This window comes from Acyrthosiphon pisum, chromosome A1, assembly GCF_005508785.2.
Source record: "Acyrthosiphon pisum isolate AL4f chromosome A1, pea_aphid_22Mar2018_4r6ur, whole genome shotgun sequence".
In the NCBI taxonomy this organism is placed as follows: Eukaryota; Metazoa; Arthropoda; class Insecta; order Hemiptera; family Aphididae; genus Acyrthosiphon; species Acyrthosiphon pisum.
The window spans coordinates 55,880,367-55,896,380 of record NC_042494.1 but is presented as its reverse complement, the minus strand read 5'-3'; the positions used below and the strand labels follow the sequence as shown (position 1 = coordinate 55,896,380).

Here is a 16,014-nt window from a genome sequence, read left to right as displayed (position 1 = left end):
TAAAACTGTAGAAAAAAACGAAAAAAAAAACAAATCAATTAATTTCCATGGTTTCCATGGTTTGCACTTAAATATATACAAAAATAAATATAGCCATGTCGCCAGGTGTGCACTTAAAAGGCCATAACTCCGGAACCACTTATCGCACAGCGTACAAACTTCACAGAAACTATCTACATATCAATCTTAATATGCCCTGAAATTTTTATCGGTTCAGTGGATCTTGAGTTATAAAATGTATTCAAAATGTACACTCATTTTTATATATAAAGATATTATTATAATAATATTACTTTGGGTGAAAACCAAAAGGTCGAATTCGGACGAAAACATGTAGGCTCGGTGTCACGTCAGTCAAAGCTAAATTAAGAACCTATTGGGCCCCCGTGCTGAAATTTCATATGGGCCCTTTTGACAAAACATGCTTTACAAAGCCATTCACTACGCTTGCAGGAACATACATTTTTCTAACTATTTCACAATTTGACAATTGCAATTTATGAAATTAATAGGTAAATGTAATTTATGTCTATAAAGCTACTCATTTTATTGTAGTATAATAAAAGTTTGTTAACGATTTACAAAACAAATTAATCAAACTGTAATACTTTATTGCTTAATTCAAAAAAATACAATAGACACATAGGGAAAGAATACAGAACACGGTGCGCATCGACCGTCCGAGACGAGCGATACGGAAGAGTGAAGACTGCTCCTGCTGTCCACCAGTCGAGAGCACTCGACTGTCCTACTCACCCTCTTAACCATACTATATAATATAAATTGTTATCAAGTTATACTTCATATTTCATTAATTTAAATTCAAATTTTCATAATAACTTTTAAATTTATTAACAGTATACGTACTTATTTACAACAAATATCAAACAAAAGTTAATATATAAAACAAAAACCATTTTATCAAATAAATTTGTTTTTCTTGCTTCACTTGAAGCCAACTCTCTTAGTACTTCGTTTAAGCAGTCTAATGATTTTAACAAATCATTCTCAGAATATAAAATCATTTGTATGTCTAAGTTTTCTTGGATTTGAATGGTTATATACTTTTTTTTTACTCTAGTTAATTTAGAAAAAGCTCACTCCTTATATAAATAACATTATTAATATCAATGAAAATATTAAATAACAGTAAAATGCGTCTTTTCTACCATAGTGCTTTTGTAGGTATTAACTACTTAGTTGTTTTTGTCGATAAAAAAAATGGTTTTTAAAATATTGAAAAACTCTTCTTTAAAATCACTAAAAATGTGTAGGTATCAGCTTAAAATTGTTTGGGCCCCTTTCATTTTGGTACTTGAGAGGGCCCTGGGGCTTCCAGCCCGGCTAGACCCCCCTTATCCGGCCTTGCGTGTCACACAATAATTTATAATCTAATACACTGTTGCAGGCACGAAAGAACAGTCGTTCGTGTACGCGCTCAGCTCGGCCGCGCTGACGTACACCATGACCAGGGACTGCGCGTCCGGAATGTTGCCGAGCTGTGGGTGCGGTACCCACCCGGAAGACACGGACGGCACATTTAAGTGGAGTGGATGCGACGACAACGTCCGATGGGGCGCCAAGTTCGCCAGACAGTTCGTGAAGAACGAAATTCCTTTGGCGTCGGGCGAATACAATGGTGACGGCGACGAAGACTTGTCGGCCAACGCCAACGAAGATGCAGTACGGCGCGAACAGAGAGCTATGTCTATAGTCGACGAACACAATTACAAAATAGGGCGAAAAGTAAGACTCTAAATACTTTGTACATTGTACATGAAACCTTATACCTAGGTGACTAGGTACCTATACATAGGTAGTGGCGCCAGGCGAGAATCCAGACAATGTTGTCAAGAGATGCTCAAAAAGGTTATAGGTACCTTTCTGTTTTAAATTACGTAATTTATAATACAAATTATTGGTGGCCTAGATGACAGGAGATGCCGAAGGTTAGGTTAAAGCAGACCCAATAGCCGCCGTCCCTTTAAAAAAAAAAAAAATATGTATAGTACCTATATTATATTATATTACCTTTATTTATATTTATAAGTACCTAATATAACTCTTCTGTACTTTTTCACCTATTTGAACTCCTCCTAAACGCCTGGACCGATTTTGATGAAATTGTTTGTGTGTTTGAGTGGTTTGATCGCTGGATGATTTAGATTCAAAACTGGACCCAGTATAGGTCCAGCCCGGGAAGGAGGTCAAACTGGGATTTTGAGATTTACGATGGAAATTTTACAGGAGAAATAATTAGTATAAATTAGTATTTTTTTTTTGTATGTAAGTGGTTGCCATTGGTTACTCGGGCAGATGAGGTAAAAACATCCATAAAATCGTCACGTTTATAGTTACGCCTCTGCCTATATTTTGTATTCTTTCATTCCTTCACGGGAAAAGTCGGGTTATCCAACTTGGATGTTGGTTCATCCGAAATTAATAGTCTCAAACAACTACTGTGTCGTTTTCAATTACAGTTATATCAATAGATTACTTCATTGGTGTATTTAGGGGGGAGGGGGGGGGGTTGAGTGAAATTTCCCCAGGCAGCATTTTTTTGGGGGACAGCAAATTTTTGTGGGAACTTTTTTTATTTTGAAAAGATTTACAATGGTTTATAGACAGTTAGGCAAATCAATTTCAACAAGACGTTCAATTAATATTTAAATATAAACAAAGCCATTCTATGCAATCAATCTCCAAATCTGATGATACACACTCATATAGGTTTGTCGTCGGATACCTACCTAAATCTATTGTTCGGTGCCTAAACTAAACATTACTTGTAGCATATCGTACTGACAGTACAAGAGGGCCGTATATTAAAAATGGTATAATATTATTGTACATGAGAGCGTTTTTAATATTTAATAGCTCACGCCTCACAGACTACAGTAATTTTGCAAGTTATCTTTAACTACATATAAGTACCTTTAACAAGTTGTATTCGAAAATGTCTTGTAAGTTTGATTAAGTACCTACTTTTTAAAAACTTAAACTTACCAGATACAGTATTTTTGTATAAAAACAATTAATATTTTAAGATATTATTATTATAAGATAGATTTAGGTATTGCATTGATAATTTTATTAACTACCGAACTATTTACCAATATTAACATACCTACTTTTCTAATAATAAACAATTAGGTACTGATGACAATAATATTATTATTATATTTCATACATAATATTATTTGTTTCTGAGCGGAACGATGAAGACAATGATTTCACAATAATGTGGGATGATTTTTTTTTGCGTGTGTGTGTCTAATATCTATATACACGATAAATAGGTAGTTGAAATAATGCTTCGATTTTCAACTTCAGTATCTTTCTTTTCTAGTGCCAAAATGAATCTAGTTGCAAAGGTGCAGGGAAAGTTAATGAAATAATTAACTTAAGTTAAGTTAAGTTAAGAGGACACAAGATCTATAAGTTAAAAGTGAACAGTTTACAAATTATAAATTTAACTCGAAGAGTTAAACGTTAATATAGAAAAAAATATTAACTTAACTCAGTTTAAAAAAAGTAAATCTATTTTTTTTAAATTAGTGAGTTAATCACATAAAGAATGAATTTGTGTTTCTAGTTTCTAATTTATAAATTATAAAAAACAATTTTATTTAACTTTTATAATAATGTACACTGTATACCCTTTTACTTTTACTTTAGGTACCTACCTACTATTATTTACTATATAATTTAAACTATACTCATCTCAAATTAAAAATTTAACAAATACATTTTTTTTATATCGTATAGCAATTGAATGTCATAATACGTGAAGATCAGTACATGACCTTCATATATATTATAAGTTATATTATAACATTAAAACATAACAATTGTCAATTTGTAATTTAAAATTATTGATTTTATTAAAAACATTTATAATTTCAGCTTGCATAATATATAATTTATAACTCGATAAAATATATTAATATACACAAAATTATGTTATCAAGAAAAAGAATTGAAATGTTTGTGTTTTTGTATTGGATTATTTTTATTTTATACTGATATAGTAATATTTACGTATAAACGAAAAATTTCAAAATATTTTTAACTTGATGGATTTTTTTAAAATCAACTGAGAAAAGCTAAGTTATTTCAACTGCAAATTAAACTTGTTAAGTTCATAAGTTGATTAAAAAATAAACTAACTAGTTAATGTCCAACTTTGTCTAGTTGGTAATTTAAAGAATATTCCAGTATTTTTCAAAAGCGACGAGAAAAATAAAAACAAATTATGGAAAAACGGTAATTTTCAAGCAAGACACAATTTTTTGACACAATTGATTTTGATTGTAAGGTGTAACTCAAAAAAATAACTGTAGATACAAATATACGATTTGGTCGTTTTCTATAATTATTGATATTGATTTTAACCATGACTTTAATGCAATAAGCCATAAGGCCATATTTCATTATGCGGCCATTATCGATGTCTTTTTCAAGAAAAATTAATTTTTAATATGTTCACAATTTTATAAATAGATAAAAAAATTAATTCATTTTACAATTATTGCTTTGATTATTTCGTTATTCGTTGCTACTGAGAGTACCTACCATATTCAAGATTCTGAGGCACTGAATAGATTTATATACTGCATGATATGATTACCATATCACATGTGTTGTAAGTTTTTTTATGGGTGAGAAAAATTGCCACTAAAAAAAAATCGGGGGGGGGGGGGGAGGCGTTAAAAAAAATGTGTACCCAAAGCAGCAAAATCTTAAATACGCAACTGGGTAGTGGATTACTTGAAACTTGGAGGATGTTTACAATTTATACCTTATTTTGTCAACTCTTATAGGTAGCTCACACATGCATTTTTCTCAGGTTTCGAAAAAAGAACATTTTTTAATACAATTTTTACATGTAATACAACCTAATATATTATAAATTTATGGATAGCAACAATCATAATATTATGAATTTCACACTGCGAGGTTGTACTTATTATACTATAGATTTGAATAAAATACATTAGTCATTAGAAGAGAACATTTTAAAATTAAAAAAAGTTATTAATTAATTCTTGAGTGCAAAAGGATATAAATATTTAATTTCTAATGTGATATCACATAATATATATCAATCCACTTTTATTTTCTACTAAGGAAAACCTTAAAAAGTCTGTTTTTCACGCAACTGACTATATTTCATAGGTACCTACCCATTCAACCACCACTTATTTATAGTATGCACCCAACTCCCCGAGATTTTGTACTGACAAGAGATCTACTGCAGCCTGTAACAGATAAAGTACAGATCTAATTCTATATCTACGTAATACTTTAGGCAAATGTATAGTTGAGTAGTCTTGAATCTAATAGGTAAATGTTCGAAATCTCAATTTTAAAATAGGTAGGTATATGGTATACAAAAATATATCTATACGACTTCGACCTTTATCAATCTACAGTTAATTCGTTTTACTGTATATTTTCTATCGGACGAAAATTGGTTCAAAAAATAAAAATTAAATTTCAAAATATAAGTAGGTATAGTTATAGCTATTTGAATACTATAAAGTGAATAGTGATGAAAACATTAACGGTACGCTTACCTATATAGGTAATAGATGTATCGACGTATCGTGTACCTTAGTGTGTGTTTCTTTGGACGTCGATATTGTCAATATACACTGTTTTGAGCGAGATAATGGCATAGCATTTTGACTTATGTCCACGCGTGGAGTGGCACGGACCAACCATTTTTGTTAACTAACAATGTTGGTAAAATAAGATTGAATAAAAAAAATGACCAACTGTATCGTATCCTATAGATAAATCAATAAATGTTAATAATGCATAATGAATCGTGCGTCGTAGGAACAATACGCACGCTCACGACGCGTCGGACGAGAACCTGCAGAAGAATGCAGGCGCGGCGGTCCGTTTCGCAAGGGGATCATGTTGCTACAACTTTTCTTAATTAATTTTTTTTTTTTTCAGGTGGTCTTGTCAAGTGTGAAAACCCATTGCAAGTGTCACGGCATGTCGGGATCGTGTAACGTGAAAACGTGTTGGAGGGGTCTGCCGAACAAATTCATTGGGGTGGGCATCAAATTGTTGAAACTATATAATAAAACACCGTTGAAAGTGGAAATGGTTCAAGTCATTCGATTTGGACTTCCAAAACACACAGACAGTTCATTAGTATATATTACCGAATCTTCAGATTATTGTAATTATGACCAGAGAGTAGGCAGTTATGGGACAGTCGGCAGGTGTGAAATTTTATAGATTTATAAGCATTTACTCATATTTAATATGTTATTAATGTGTTTTTTTTCCTTAGAAAGTGTAACTCCACAGCAATTGGTACTGAAAATTGTCTAGCCATGTGCTGTGGCCGAGGCTACACTACACAAACTATTGAACAGACGGAGCGCTGTCAATGCAAATACCATTGGTGCTGTTATGTAAATTGTCAAAACTGTACTAGCCTAGTAAAAAGGCAAATCTGTAATTAATTTTAATAATTCATACATATATATATATTTGAGATTTTATTTTGCGAAAGAATATTTTATGTTTTTTTATAACCATGTGGTAAATAAACACAAAAAATAAAAATGGAAAAAGTTTTTCACAATTAAAATAAATTTAATATCTTTATTTTTTAATTTTTTATTCCTAAACAAATTATAATATAATCAAAAATGTTATCAACGAATGTTGTAAAAATGATGGAACAATGAATAGTTGGTTTCAATAGATATAAAATAAATAGACATATTATCATAATAAAACTGGAGATCATTTGAATTCTATGTAACAGTTTTCAAATATAAATCCATTATAATTCTGTGTGTACTTCTGGTCCTGAAATAAGAAAAAATAATATATTTTAAAAAACGATTAAATAAATATAATGATTAAAATTTCCAAAATTTATCTAATATAAAAGTAACTTGCACACGGTTGCAGCTAATGCGTGCCAAGTACGATGCTCTCAAGGGTATAACTTTATTATTACAAGATACAACAACCGCCTAGCTTGCATTTTTCAAACATTAAGAAGACACCATACCTTCATTCCCTGTTTCCGTCTTACAAATGCATAACATACGGATATGGCGTTCACTTACATGGCAAAGAAACTTTTCAGCTACGACCAATTGTCAGAAATAAAAGCAGATAATGAAAACTGATTTAACAATTTAACAACGGAAATGGTCTGACCAAACCAGACGATTATCAGTTGCCACCAGAAATTACTCTTATATTAGATAGATAGTACTAAGCATTTTTGTTTTATCCTCATACAATTTCATGGACCAGTTACCTTTTGATTGAGTATCAACATTGAAAACTTCATCTTCATGTTCACTTTGCTTAATTTGTAATCTTTTAATTTCATTATCATAATCTTTCCATTCACTAACAATTCTCATTGCTGCTGTCAACTTGGCTTCTTTAGTTAATGGATTATTACACTATCATTTTAATAAGAAACAATGCATTAAAAATAGTTTTTAAATTTATAAAAGAAAGATTTACTAAAATATTAATACTTACAAGATCAATAGTTTTGGCTGATTTTTTGGATGCATCATCACACCATGTTTCACACCAAAGCCATTCTTGTGGCAAACTTTTAATAGAAACTTGGTGAATCATGTTATTTGGCAAATCCTTTAAAAATATAACAATTAAAGTGTCATATTTTATTTTATTACTATTATTTATCTAACCTGATCTAAATTGGATAAACTATTTGGATCTTGACTAAGAGCTTGGTATTGACCTCGTAATCTATCACCAGCTGCTACTTTTCTAAAGCGTTTCAAATCTACTACATACAATGCACTGATATGATAACGACGACCCTGTAGATGAGTTTTCCAGTAGCCTTGTTTCCAAAATCTTTAAACAAGTGCATTTTAAAATAAAGTTAAATATTGTTTTTAGACAAAACTAACCTGAAGCCATCCATTTCTTTACGGCTTTCACAAAATGGTGTATAGGCATATGGTGCACCACCTAAATCTAAGTCGACTAATTCTTTCATATCAGCTCGAACTACTTGATCAGCATCAACAAATATAATTTTTTTAACGTCTAAAGGAAAAAGAACGTCCAAAAACAATATTTTATAACCCCATATAGTTCTCTGTTTTTCTGTTTGTTGATGGAGCCAACGAGGCCATTTATATTCAACTAGTTCATATTGAAATTTATACTCTTGGGCCATAATAGGAAGAAAGTTCTGAAATAAAATAAATATATCCATAATAGTCATTAATTACACTAATTATTAAAACAAAAATTATAAACTCATTACATAAAATATAAATACCTTAACAGTTGGAGACAGATAATTTTTAAGAAACCAGAATTTTACTGGAGATTTAGTATTTTTTAACACACTCAACATCATAATTCTTAAAAATCTTTCATATAAGTGGCCTGAAGCAACAGAAAATATGTTGATAGTTTCGTCAGTTGATTTATCAGGTGAACCCGAGCTGAAAGAACTACGAAAGAATGTATAATAGATATTAGATAATATAATAATATAACATAATAACTATTTAAGAATATATAATATATTAGAACTAATAGAAATCATAAATACTAAAATATCAAAGGCAATTTAGCTAAAAAAAAAATTAGAATTTCAGGAAAAATTAGTTAGTTTTATAGTTTAAATGGAAAAGTATGTTTTGTTTAGTTTATAAATGATTTAGTAAAAATGTTTAGGAAAGTGCAAAACATATTTAACTTAATATAAGTATAAAATAAATTTGAATCTTACTTAGATTATGTTAAGGATTTTCAAAAGACTAGGTAAATACTAAAAGTTTCGACGGTCCTATTTATAATATATAATATAAGATTTAGGGCTAAATTAACCTCATAAAACATAATAATATATATTAAAATTATAAAAGCTCAAAAACAAAAAATGTTCAATGTAATTTGTAACAAACAAATGAGTAGCTAACTCGTAAAAAGATTATCCTAATAATAAACGTAAAGAAGCTTAATGTTAATTTTTATTCACCTGGTAATTGAATTCCATAAACCTTTGTTTTCAGCATCATCATCACCCAAGACATTTAAACTCTGTTTGCCAGGTTTTTTGGCAACTTTGACTTTAATTATATGAGAACGAAATGAACTGATCAGTACTTTGATATCCATACTGTTCGGAGAACGGTCTGATCCTTCATGAGAAATAATGTCATAAATATCAGCTGAAGGGCCTTGTCGAAGTCTTAACATCCAAGCCCCTGGGTTAGCTTTCATTTGGAAATAACCCAAGTTGGCCATAACAATTGTATCTACTACTACTGGATTTGACTTTGTTCCTAGTGTCATTTGAAGACCACGAGGTGGATTCATGTTGACTGAATCATAACAATGACCCTCAAGCAGCAGATATTCCAATTCATACCGACTAAATTAATTAAAGTAAATAAAATAATGAATGTTAGTTTACCATTAAGAGGACTCTACACAGATATTTGTTGTTTCCGTCTTACAAGTGCATAATAAAACAAATTTACGCTCAGCAAACCACATTTAACTTAGCTAGTTTTAAAATTAAAGTTAATCAACCTATTATGAAACTTGATGGTAAGAACATTTTCTGTGTTTATATGTGAGTTTTTTTTATGATAATTCAGTTTATAAGTGAGTTATGAGCATTTAAATTTTACGCTATATTATATGAGCATAACTTGTTAAGAAATTGAACTATTGTAAAAAACCCACATACAAACACAAATAATGTGCTTGCCATCAAGTTTCATAATAGGTCGAAATTCATTCAAATGTTTAAACTAATAGAGCTAAACGCGTTCTCTTGAGCATAAATTTGTTATGTTATGCACTTGTAAGACGAAGACAACAGTCTGTGTAACGTCCTCTTAAACGGTTATGATTAGTCTTACAAACCTATAAACGCCCATTTCAACATCTTCGAGTCGAATGTTGTCCAGATCGTATGGAGATTCAATAGATTCAACTAACCAATTATCAGGTACATGAAGTATTTGTGTTAATAATGGACTAGTGGGCATATTAGAAAACTTTGCTATTGGATCAGGGGACAAATGGCCAGATTTATCAAAAATGACTTCAGGTTCAAGCACAAAACGATAAAAACTGAAATATAAAATGCATAAAAATATATACATTAAAGAATATACAATATTAATTCTTACCTTTTAACAGGCATATCACTGTTCTTATCAACACAATTAAAATATATATTTATGTTAGCATTGAGTACTCGTGATAATACGGAAATAATAGATCCAACCTTCTGAGCACCTCTAGACACAGGATCAACAATAACATTGATTTCGAAAACTGGTTCATCTTCATTGTTGGCAGTTAATTTAATAACACTTCATAAAAAAAAAAGTTTGAAACAATTGACATTTTTTATGAAAGTTACCAAGTACTACTAAGTTTTACTAAGTATGGGTTATACTGTATTAGTGTATTATAATAAAGCTATAAAATGCCATGAATATTATGATATTTTACCTGTGTTTAGTAGAAACATCGGGTATAGAATGTCGATTTTTAGTTTGAGAACGGCTACTAATTAAGGCACTTGCTTTCATTATCATATCACTTGTAATATCCATTACATCTATAAAGAATATAAACTAGTTTAAATTATGTTTAATTTAGTATGTCAGATATTAAGTTTTAATACAAAAAATAACTATATTACTTTTAAACTTATTAATGCCCAGAACAGTTAAAAAGTTTATATTTCAAGTAATTGATATATTTTTAAGTTTTAACGTACCTGATTCTTTAAGTATATTAAGAATTTTGTTTACACTGCCCTTTAATGTATGTTGTTCTAATAAAGCAAAATCATCAGTTAAGAAATCTTCATCTTCATCAAATGGACCCAAAATACGTCCATTTGTAATTACGCCGCATTGTCCATTTTCAAAATTCAATGCTTCAAAAGCAAAATTTCTATACAATTGTATATCTATTTTTGATACATCAAAATGTATCTCTTCCTACCCAAAATTAAATATAATATTAATACTTTAGATTACTATAATCAAAGAATATAAATCTTACTGGTAGTGAATTTATGACTTCAATATGATTTTTATTAACATTAATTGCTTGTGATAAATGCTTAACTAATATATTCAATTTATCTTCCTGTTTAAAAGCTTCAAAAACTATTTTATTTATTTTGATTATATGTCCATCGTTACTTGATGGATTTGGAATTACACCTATACGCGATTCAGAATCAGATTTCTGTAAAAAAAAAAAAATGTAATATTAGAATAAGTTAAAATTAAAACAAATGCAATTATGAGATATCCTAAATTTGCAAAATTGACATGGATTATAGAGTAGACTACAAGAAACAGAGAAAATATGGAAAAAAAGACTAACATTTAAATTAAAATAACTTACAATTGTTATCGCTATTGTAGAATAGTAATGAATGACGGGATAACTTTCATATTTAGGCCATAACATAATCTTTTAAAACTACTTAATCATTTTACCATAAAATTAGTAATATATTTAAAATCACAATTCTTTAAAATTATTAAAAAATATATTAATATTATTATTTATATTTATATTATAGTTTTCTTTTTTAAATTTTCAATAATGCCTAATCTAAACCTTTAGTACATAAAAGAATCTGTAAAATACTCCGGCCCATGAGAGAGTATTACCGTTTTGAGCATGCAGACTGACGGCGGAGACCGTTTCGAGGCCCCATTTCCCCCACTATTTCCACGACCGCTATACACTGTATAGCATTGAGCGCAGCCGACTGTTGACGAACAGCTATCGGCAATACCAAGTAGTGGGGAATGCGCGGAATCGGACGAGTTTAGTGTAGTTTTAGACACTGTATTTTTCAAATGATTTGTAATGCTGGTAGATTATTGAGATTTCAGGAATAAAACATTAATACAACATTCACTTTATAAACTAAATACAAAATTATAAAAAAATTGACAATGGTGAAAAATTATATAATCATGCTACATTTTATGGTGTTGGTTGTACTACCATATAGGATATACAAGCTAATTGAAATAAATTTGAAGATCTTATAAAAACTGCAGACAGTATAGATAATAGAAAAACATTAAAATTTATATTTTGCACTGATAAAAGTGTTATAATTTATAATAATTCAAAATACTGCGCAGTACATTTGTTCATTGTACCAAAAAGTCACCTCCAGGATGAAAAATAGCCTACATTTATTAATTAGATGATAGAAAGCTTATGCATTTAAATTATTGTAATTTCAATTGTAGTATGTAATGTTAATACTTAATAATAATAATCTATAAAATGAAAATATTTAATTCTAACTGATACATGAATGGACATACAATTTGAATTTATTTTATATGTATTTTCCAGTACCCAGGCCAGATTTTCCAATAACCCAACACTGTCCTAGTCCCATACATGTCGGACTGCAGAGATAACATCTTATTGAGAATATTGATAGAAAAATAAATATCACATTAAGATGATGTTATTTTTTTACTTTTAGCTTCAGAGGTCATTGTTAGTAGAATATGTTTAAATATTATAAGTTACGTAATACGTTATACATTATTATGTAACAAAAAAACTTATTACTTAATATTATATAAATTAATAAATACTATATTTTGATTTGAAGATTGAATATTGTAAATTATTTGCTTACCAAATGTTCAAAAGTGTTTTTGATCAATTTGAAAGTAGATAGTTTAGAAAAATCTCCAACAATCCAGTGTGTAATTGGATTAATACTAGATTTCTTAGCAAAAGTAATATAATTCATTGACTTCAAAACAAATTCATGTTTATCAGATAATTGCAAATTTTTACTTGAGTCTGTATTGAGTACACGTGAATTCAGTCTATAACAATTATTGTGTGGATAAATATATATAGTTTCATACAATTAATTGTAAATAATATTTTTTTTTTTGGTAAATTACCTTGGCATTACATTTGGTTGTGTCATTAACCAGTCTACAACATTGTCTGTGTCAGTCAATTCTCTTTTGTATACAGCCTTTTGTAAAGTCTGTGTTTGAGTAACTAATTCTACTAAAACAGCTTCTTCAAAGTCTTCTTCCACTAAAGATTTTTCTTGTAATGGAACCCCATTAAGTAATACTTGAGGTAATTTTCTAAACCCTGTTTTAGCGATATACTCTTTTGCCAGTATTTGGGCCGTATCGTAATCACTGTCTTCTCCAAATATTTCATCAATAATTGCTTTGGGGTACTGCTTCTTAAATTCATTTAAAACGTCATCAACAATAACATCTCTGTCTTCACTAATAGATGTATACATATTGGTTATGAAATTAAATGCAGCCAATGGTTTAGATGTTTGCTCAACAATATAATTGTAAGCATTCAATATGGCTACACTAGCATCGTTTAGTCCTATAGCAGGCTTTGGTGAAACATTAAATACAATCCCAACTCGTAAAGGACTTTGATGGTTTAAAAATGAGTCAGTTAGTTTAAGTAAAGGCCATGAACTTTTAGACGCTGGATTACAAACTATTACAAGATTATACAGGTTACGTCGAATACTTCGTAACATGCCAGGAAATGTTGGTCGAAGCAAATCATCAACTGATGAGGGCCACCTCTTATATGTAGCATCAGTTTCTAAGTCATTTATCCATTGAATAGCAGAATCCCTAATATCTACAGCATAAGACTTTCCTTTAACACTTCCAAAATCCAACGCCAACATAGAAGAAATAGCTTTTTTGTCTGTAATGCCTATAAAAAATAAACTATTTCAATATTTTTTCTGGAGTAAAAAAAATAGAATTTACCTATAGAATATAACCCTTCCATTATACTTAATTCTTGAGTAGCTGAATCTAATATAGTTGACATATCTGTGATGTCTATATCAAAATACATTCCATTTAATAATAAAACTGTATCAGTAGGTTGTAAATTCAATCCCATTGAAAAACTATCCTGATTTTTTGATACTTCATCTCTTAGTTCTTTGCTAACTTTAACATTCGCCAATGATCTAGCCTAAAATAAATTAACATCAAAATTATACTTTAAATAGTGAAATAAATTTTTGTTCAACATTACTTGAGTTGGAAAATTCTGAGCAATATGAATAAAAGTTTGAACAGCATCTTGAGGTGGACCACTCACAATTCTCTGTGCTGCTTGTAGGCTCAATTCTTGAAATTGCCAAGCCTTAAGAGGGGCTAGTTCACCACTAACCTCAGATAAATGAGTTCTGAATTTTAATAAATCTAGTTTTCTATCAGGGTATAACTCACTAAATTAAATAATTAAAAGTTTATCAATATCAATAGTAAACAGTAAATCCTAATAAAATAAATTAAAATTACATAAGGCGTTTAAAATCAAATCCTTCAATTTCTGAAATATCTTCCTCATCTTCATTTCTATTGATATCATTTTTATCTTTAACTACACTATCGTCTTCTGCTTTATATTCAGTTGATTTCATATGAAGTTCAACACCATAACCAGATAGGCGAACCTTCTGTTCACTCTTTTCCTATATATAAATTATTGGTTAACATGATTACATCTTACAACCTAACATGCAGTTGTAATTACAACGTATATTAAACAAATTACTTTTACAAAATGACGTAAAACATAGTCTATAGATCCTTCTTGAGCATATTGTTTTAATACTGTATGATAAGAAGCAAATTCTGATGTTCCTAATTCACCATACAGTATCGCTATGTTACTTCTGTTTTTAGAAGAAGGGTGATGATGATCTATATGATATGTTTCACACAAATGTTTTGAACCTTCAACCTATAAAAAAGATTGTTTATTTTTTTTTTTAATGGATGATATTTACATAAGTCTGAACAAAAACTAACACTTATTCGTTGTAAAACTTTTTTTAACTCTTCAATTGAACACACAAGTTCACCATCAATTTCAACAGAAGTGGAACACTGCACTCCTCTATCAGCTGCCATTTGTGCATACATTTCAATACGTGGTGAATATATATGCATGGATAGAGAAAATTTTAATAGTCTCAATTTAGAATTAGATAATAATAATCCAGCCTTAGATAATGCAATCTGGTATTTGATTTGATCATTATCTACAAAAATTGTATTAAAGATTAAAGATTTTATAATTATAATACAAATGATATAATTATTAATAATATAATTATTTAATTATATTAACTATATTATGCTTATTAGTTATTCTATACCAAGTTCACTTAAAGCTGGATTAAGCTGTGATATACTATCCACAAACAACCATAAAGAATATGGATTTTCTTCAGCCATGTATTCTGCCATTTCTAAAACAAGTGGTACCATACTCCATTTTGTATCAATCATAGTCGTAACATATTTCCCTTTTTTAGAATTTTTATTTTCTGATTCATGTGTGAATAAAAAAAAAACACAAAACAAACCAACTATAAAATAAAAGATTGATGAATCTGAAACATAACATTAATTATTAATTGCAATTTAACATGAAATAATAAATGTAATAATTCATATACTAAATAATTATTTAATTAAAATGTAGGTATGCCATTTTACATAATTATAAAAATGTATATTAATAAATAATATACTAAATTTTAAAAAAAAAGGGTAGAATTAAGTATGTTGTTAATGCACCATACCTAGTTTTCAATAAATTAAATAATTTGTAGCTTAAATAACACTTGTTAACTGTTCAATAAAAAATATAACTTCAATATAACATTTATTATTCCAAATTAAGTATAATTCTAGATTGCAAATTAATCAGAATTAATACCATTTTAAACTTATTTACTTTATATATATATTTTTGTTTATATTTAGTATTATACTATTATGAGCTATTACAACTCGCTTGATGATAATTTTCTGAAAAAAATTAAGAACTAAGTGAATTAATTAGATATAATGAAAAAAATTTAAATAAATCTTAAGAGGATGCTACCCATGGATTTGTTGTCTCCGTCTTACACAC

At 29.2% G+C, this 16,014-nt stretch overlaps 2 protein-coding genes across 3 annotated transcripts in view; one reads left to right on the top strand and one right to left on the bottom strand.

The window, feature by feature from the left end:
• The first annotated feature begins 1,167 nt into the window (after positions 1-1,167).
• LOC100164094 (protein Wnt-11b-like) lies at positions 1,168-6,562 on the top strand. Its single transcript, XM_029487295.1, has 3 exons — positions 1,168-1,746; positions 5,968-6,242; positions 6,314-6,562. Exons 1-3 carry the CDS (start codon positions 1,465-1,467, stop codon positions 6,486-6,488), a joined length of 732 nt encoding a protein of 243 aa, XP_029343155.1. The 5' UTR covers positions 1,168-1,464; the 3' UTR covers positions 6,489-6,562.
• A 67-nt stretch (positions 6,563-6,629) lies between these two features.
• Positions 6,630-16,014, bottom strand: part of LOC100162033 (UDP-glucose:glycoprotein glucosyltransferase) — a 10,626-nt gene continuing 1,241 nt past the window's right edge. For both annotated transcript variants that reach the window (XM_016805962.1, XM_001944664.4), the window contains 20 exons: positions 15,251-15,487; positions 14,901-15,133; positions 14,644-14,832; positions 14,388-14,560; positions 14,119-14,314; positions 13,842-14,055; positions 12,981-13,785; positions 12,704-12,899; positions 11,080-11,268; positions 10,790-11,015; positions 10,519-10,627; positions 10,191-10,376; positions 9,922-10,131; positions 9,026-9,421; positions 8,318-8,495; positions 7,941-8,227; positions 7,713-7,884; positions 7,537-7,653; positions 7,304-7,454; positions 6,630-6,840 (listed from right to left, as the gene is read on the bottom strand). In XM_016805962.1, coding sequence (XP_016661451.1) covers positions 6,815-6,840; positions 7,304-7,454; positions 7,537-7,653; positions 7,713-7,884; positions 7,941-8,227; positions 8,318-8,495; positions 9,026-9,421; positions 9,922-10,131; positions 10,191-10,376; positions 10,519-10,627; positions 10,790-11,015; positions 11,080-11,268; positions 12,704-12,899; positions 12,981-13,785; positions 13,842-14,055; positions 14,119-14,314; positions 14,388-14,560; positions 14,644-14,832; positions 14,901-15,133; positions 15,251-15,487 — 4,490 coding nt within the window. In that variant the 3' untranslated portion in view covers positions 6,630-6,814. The remainder of the gene's footprint in view (positions 6,841-7,303; positions 7,455-7,536; positions 7,654-7,712; positions 7,885-7,940; positions 8,228-8,317; positions 8,496-9,025; positions 9,422-9,921; positions 10,132-10,190; positions 10,377-10,518; positions 10,628-10,789; positions 11,016-11,079; positions 11,269-12,703; positions 12,900-12,980; positions 13,786-13,841; positions 14,056-14,118; positions 14,315-14,387; positions 14,561-14,643; positions 14,833-14,900; positions 15,134-15,250; positions 15,488-16,014) is intronic.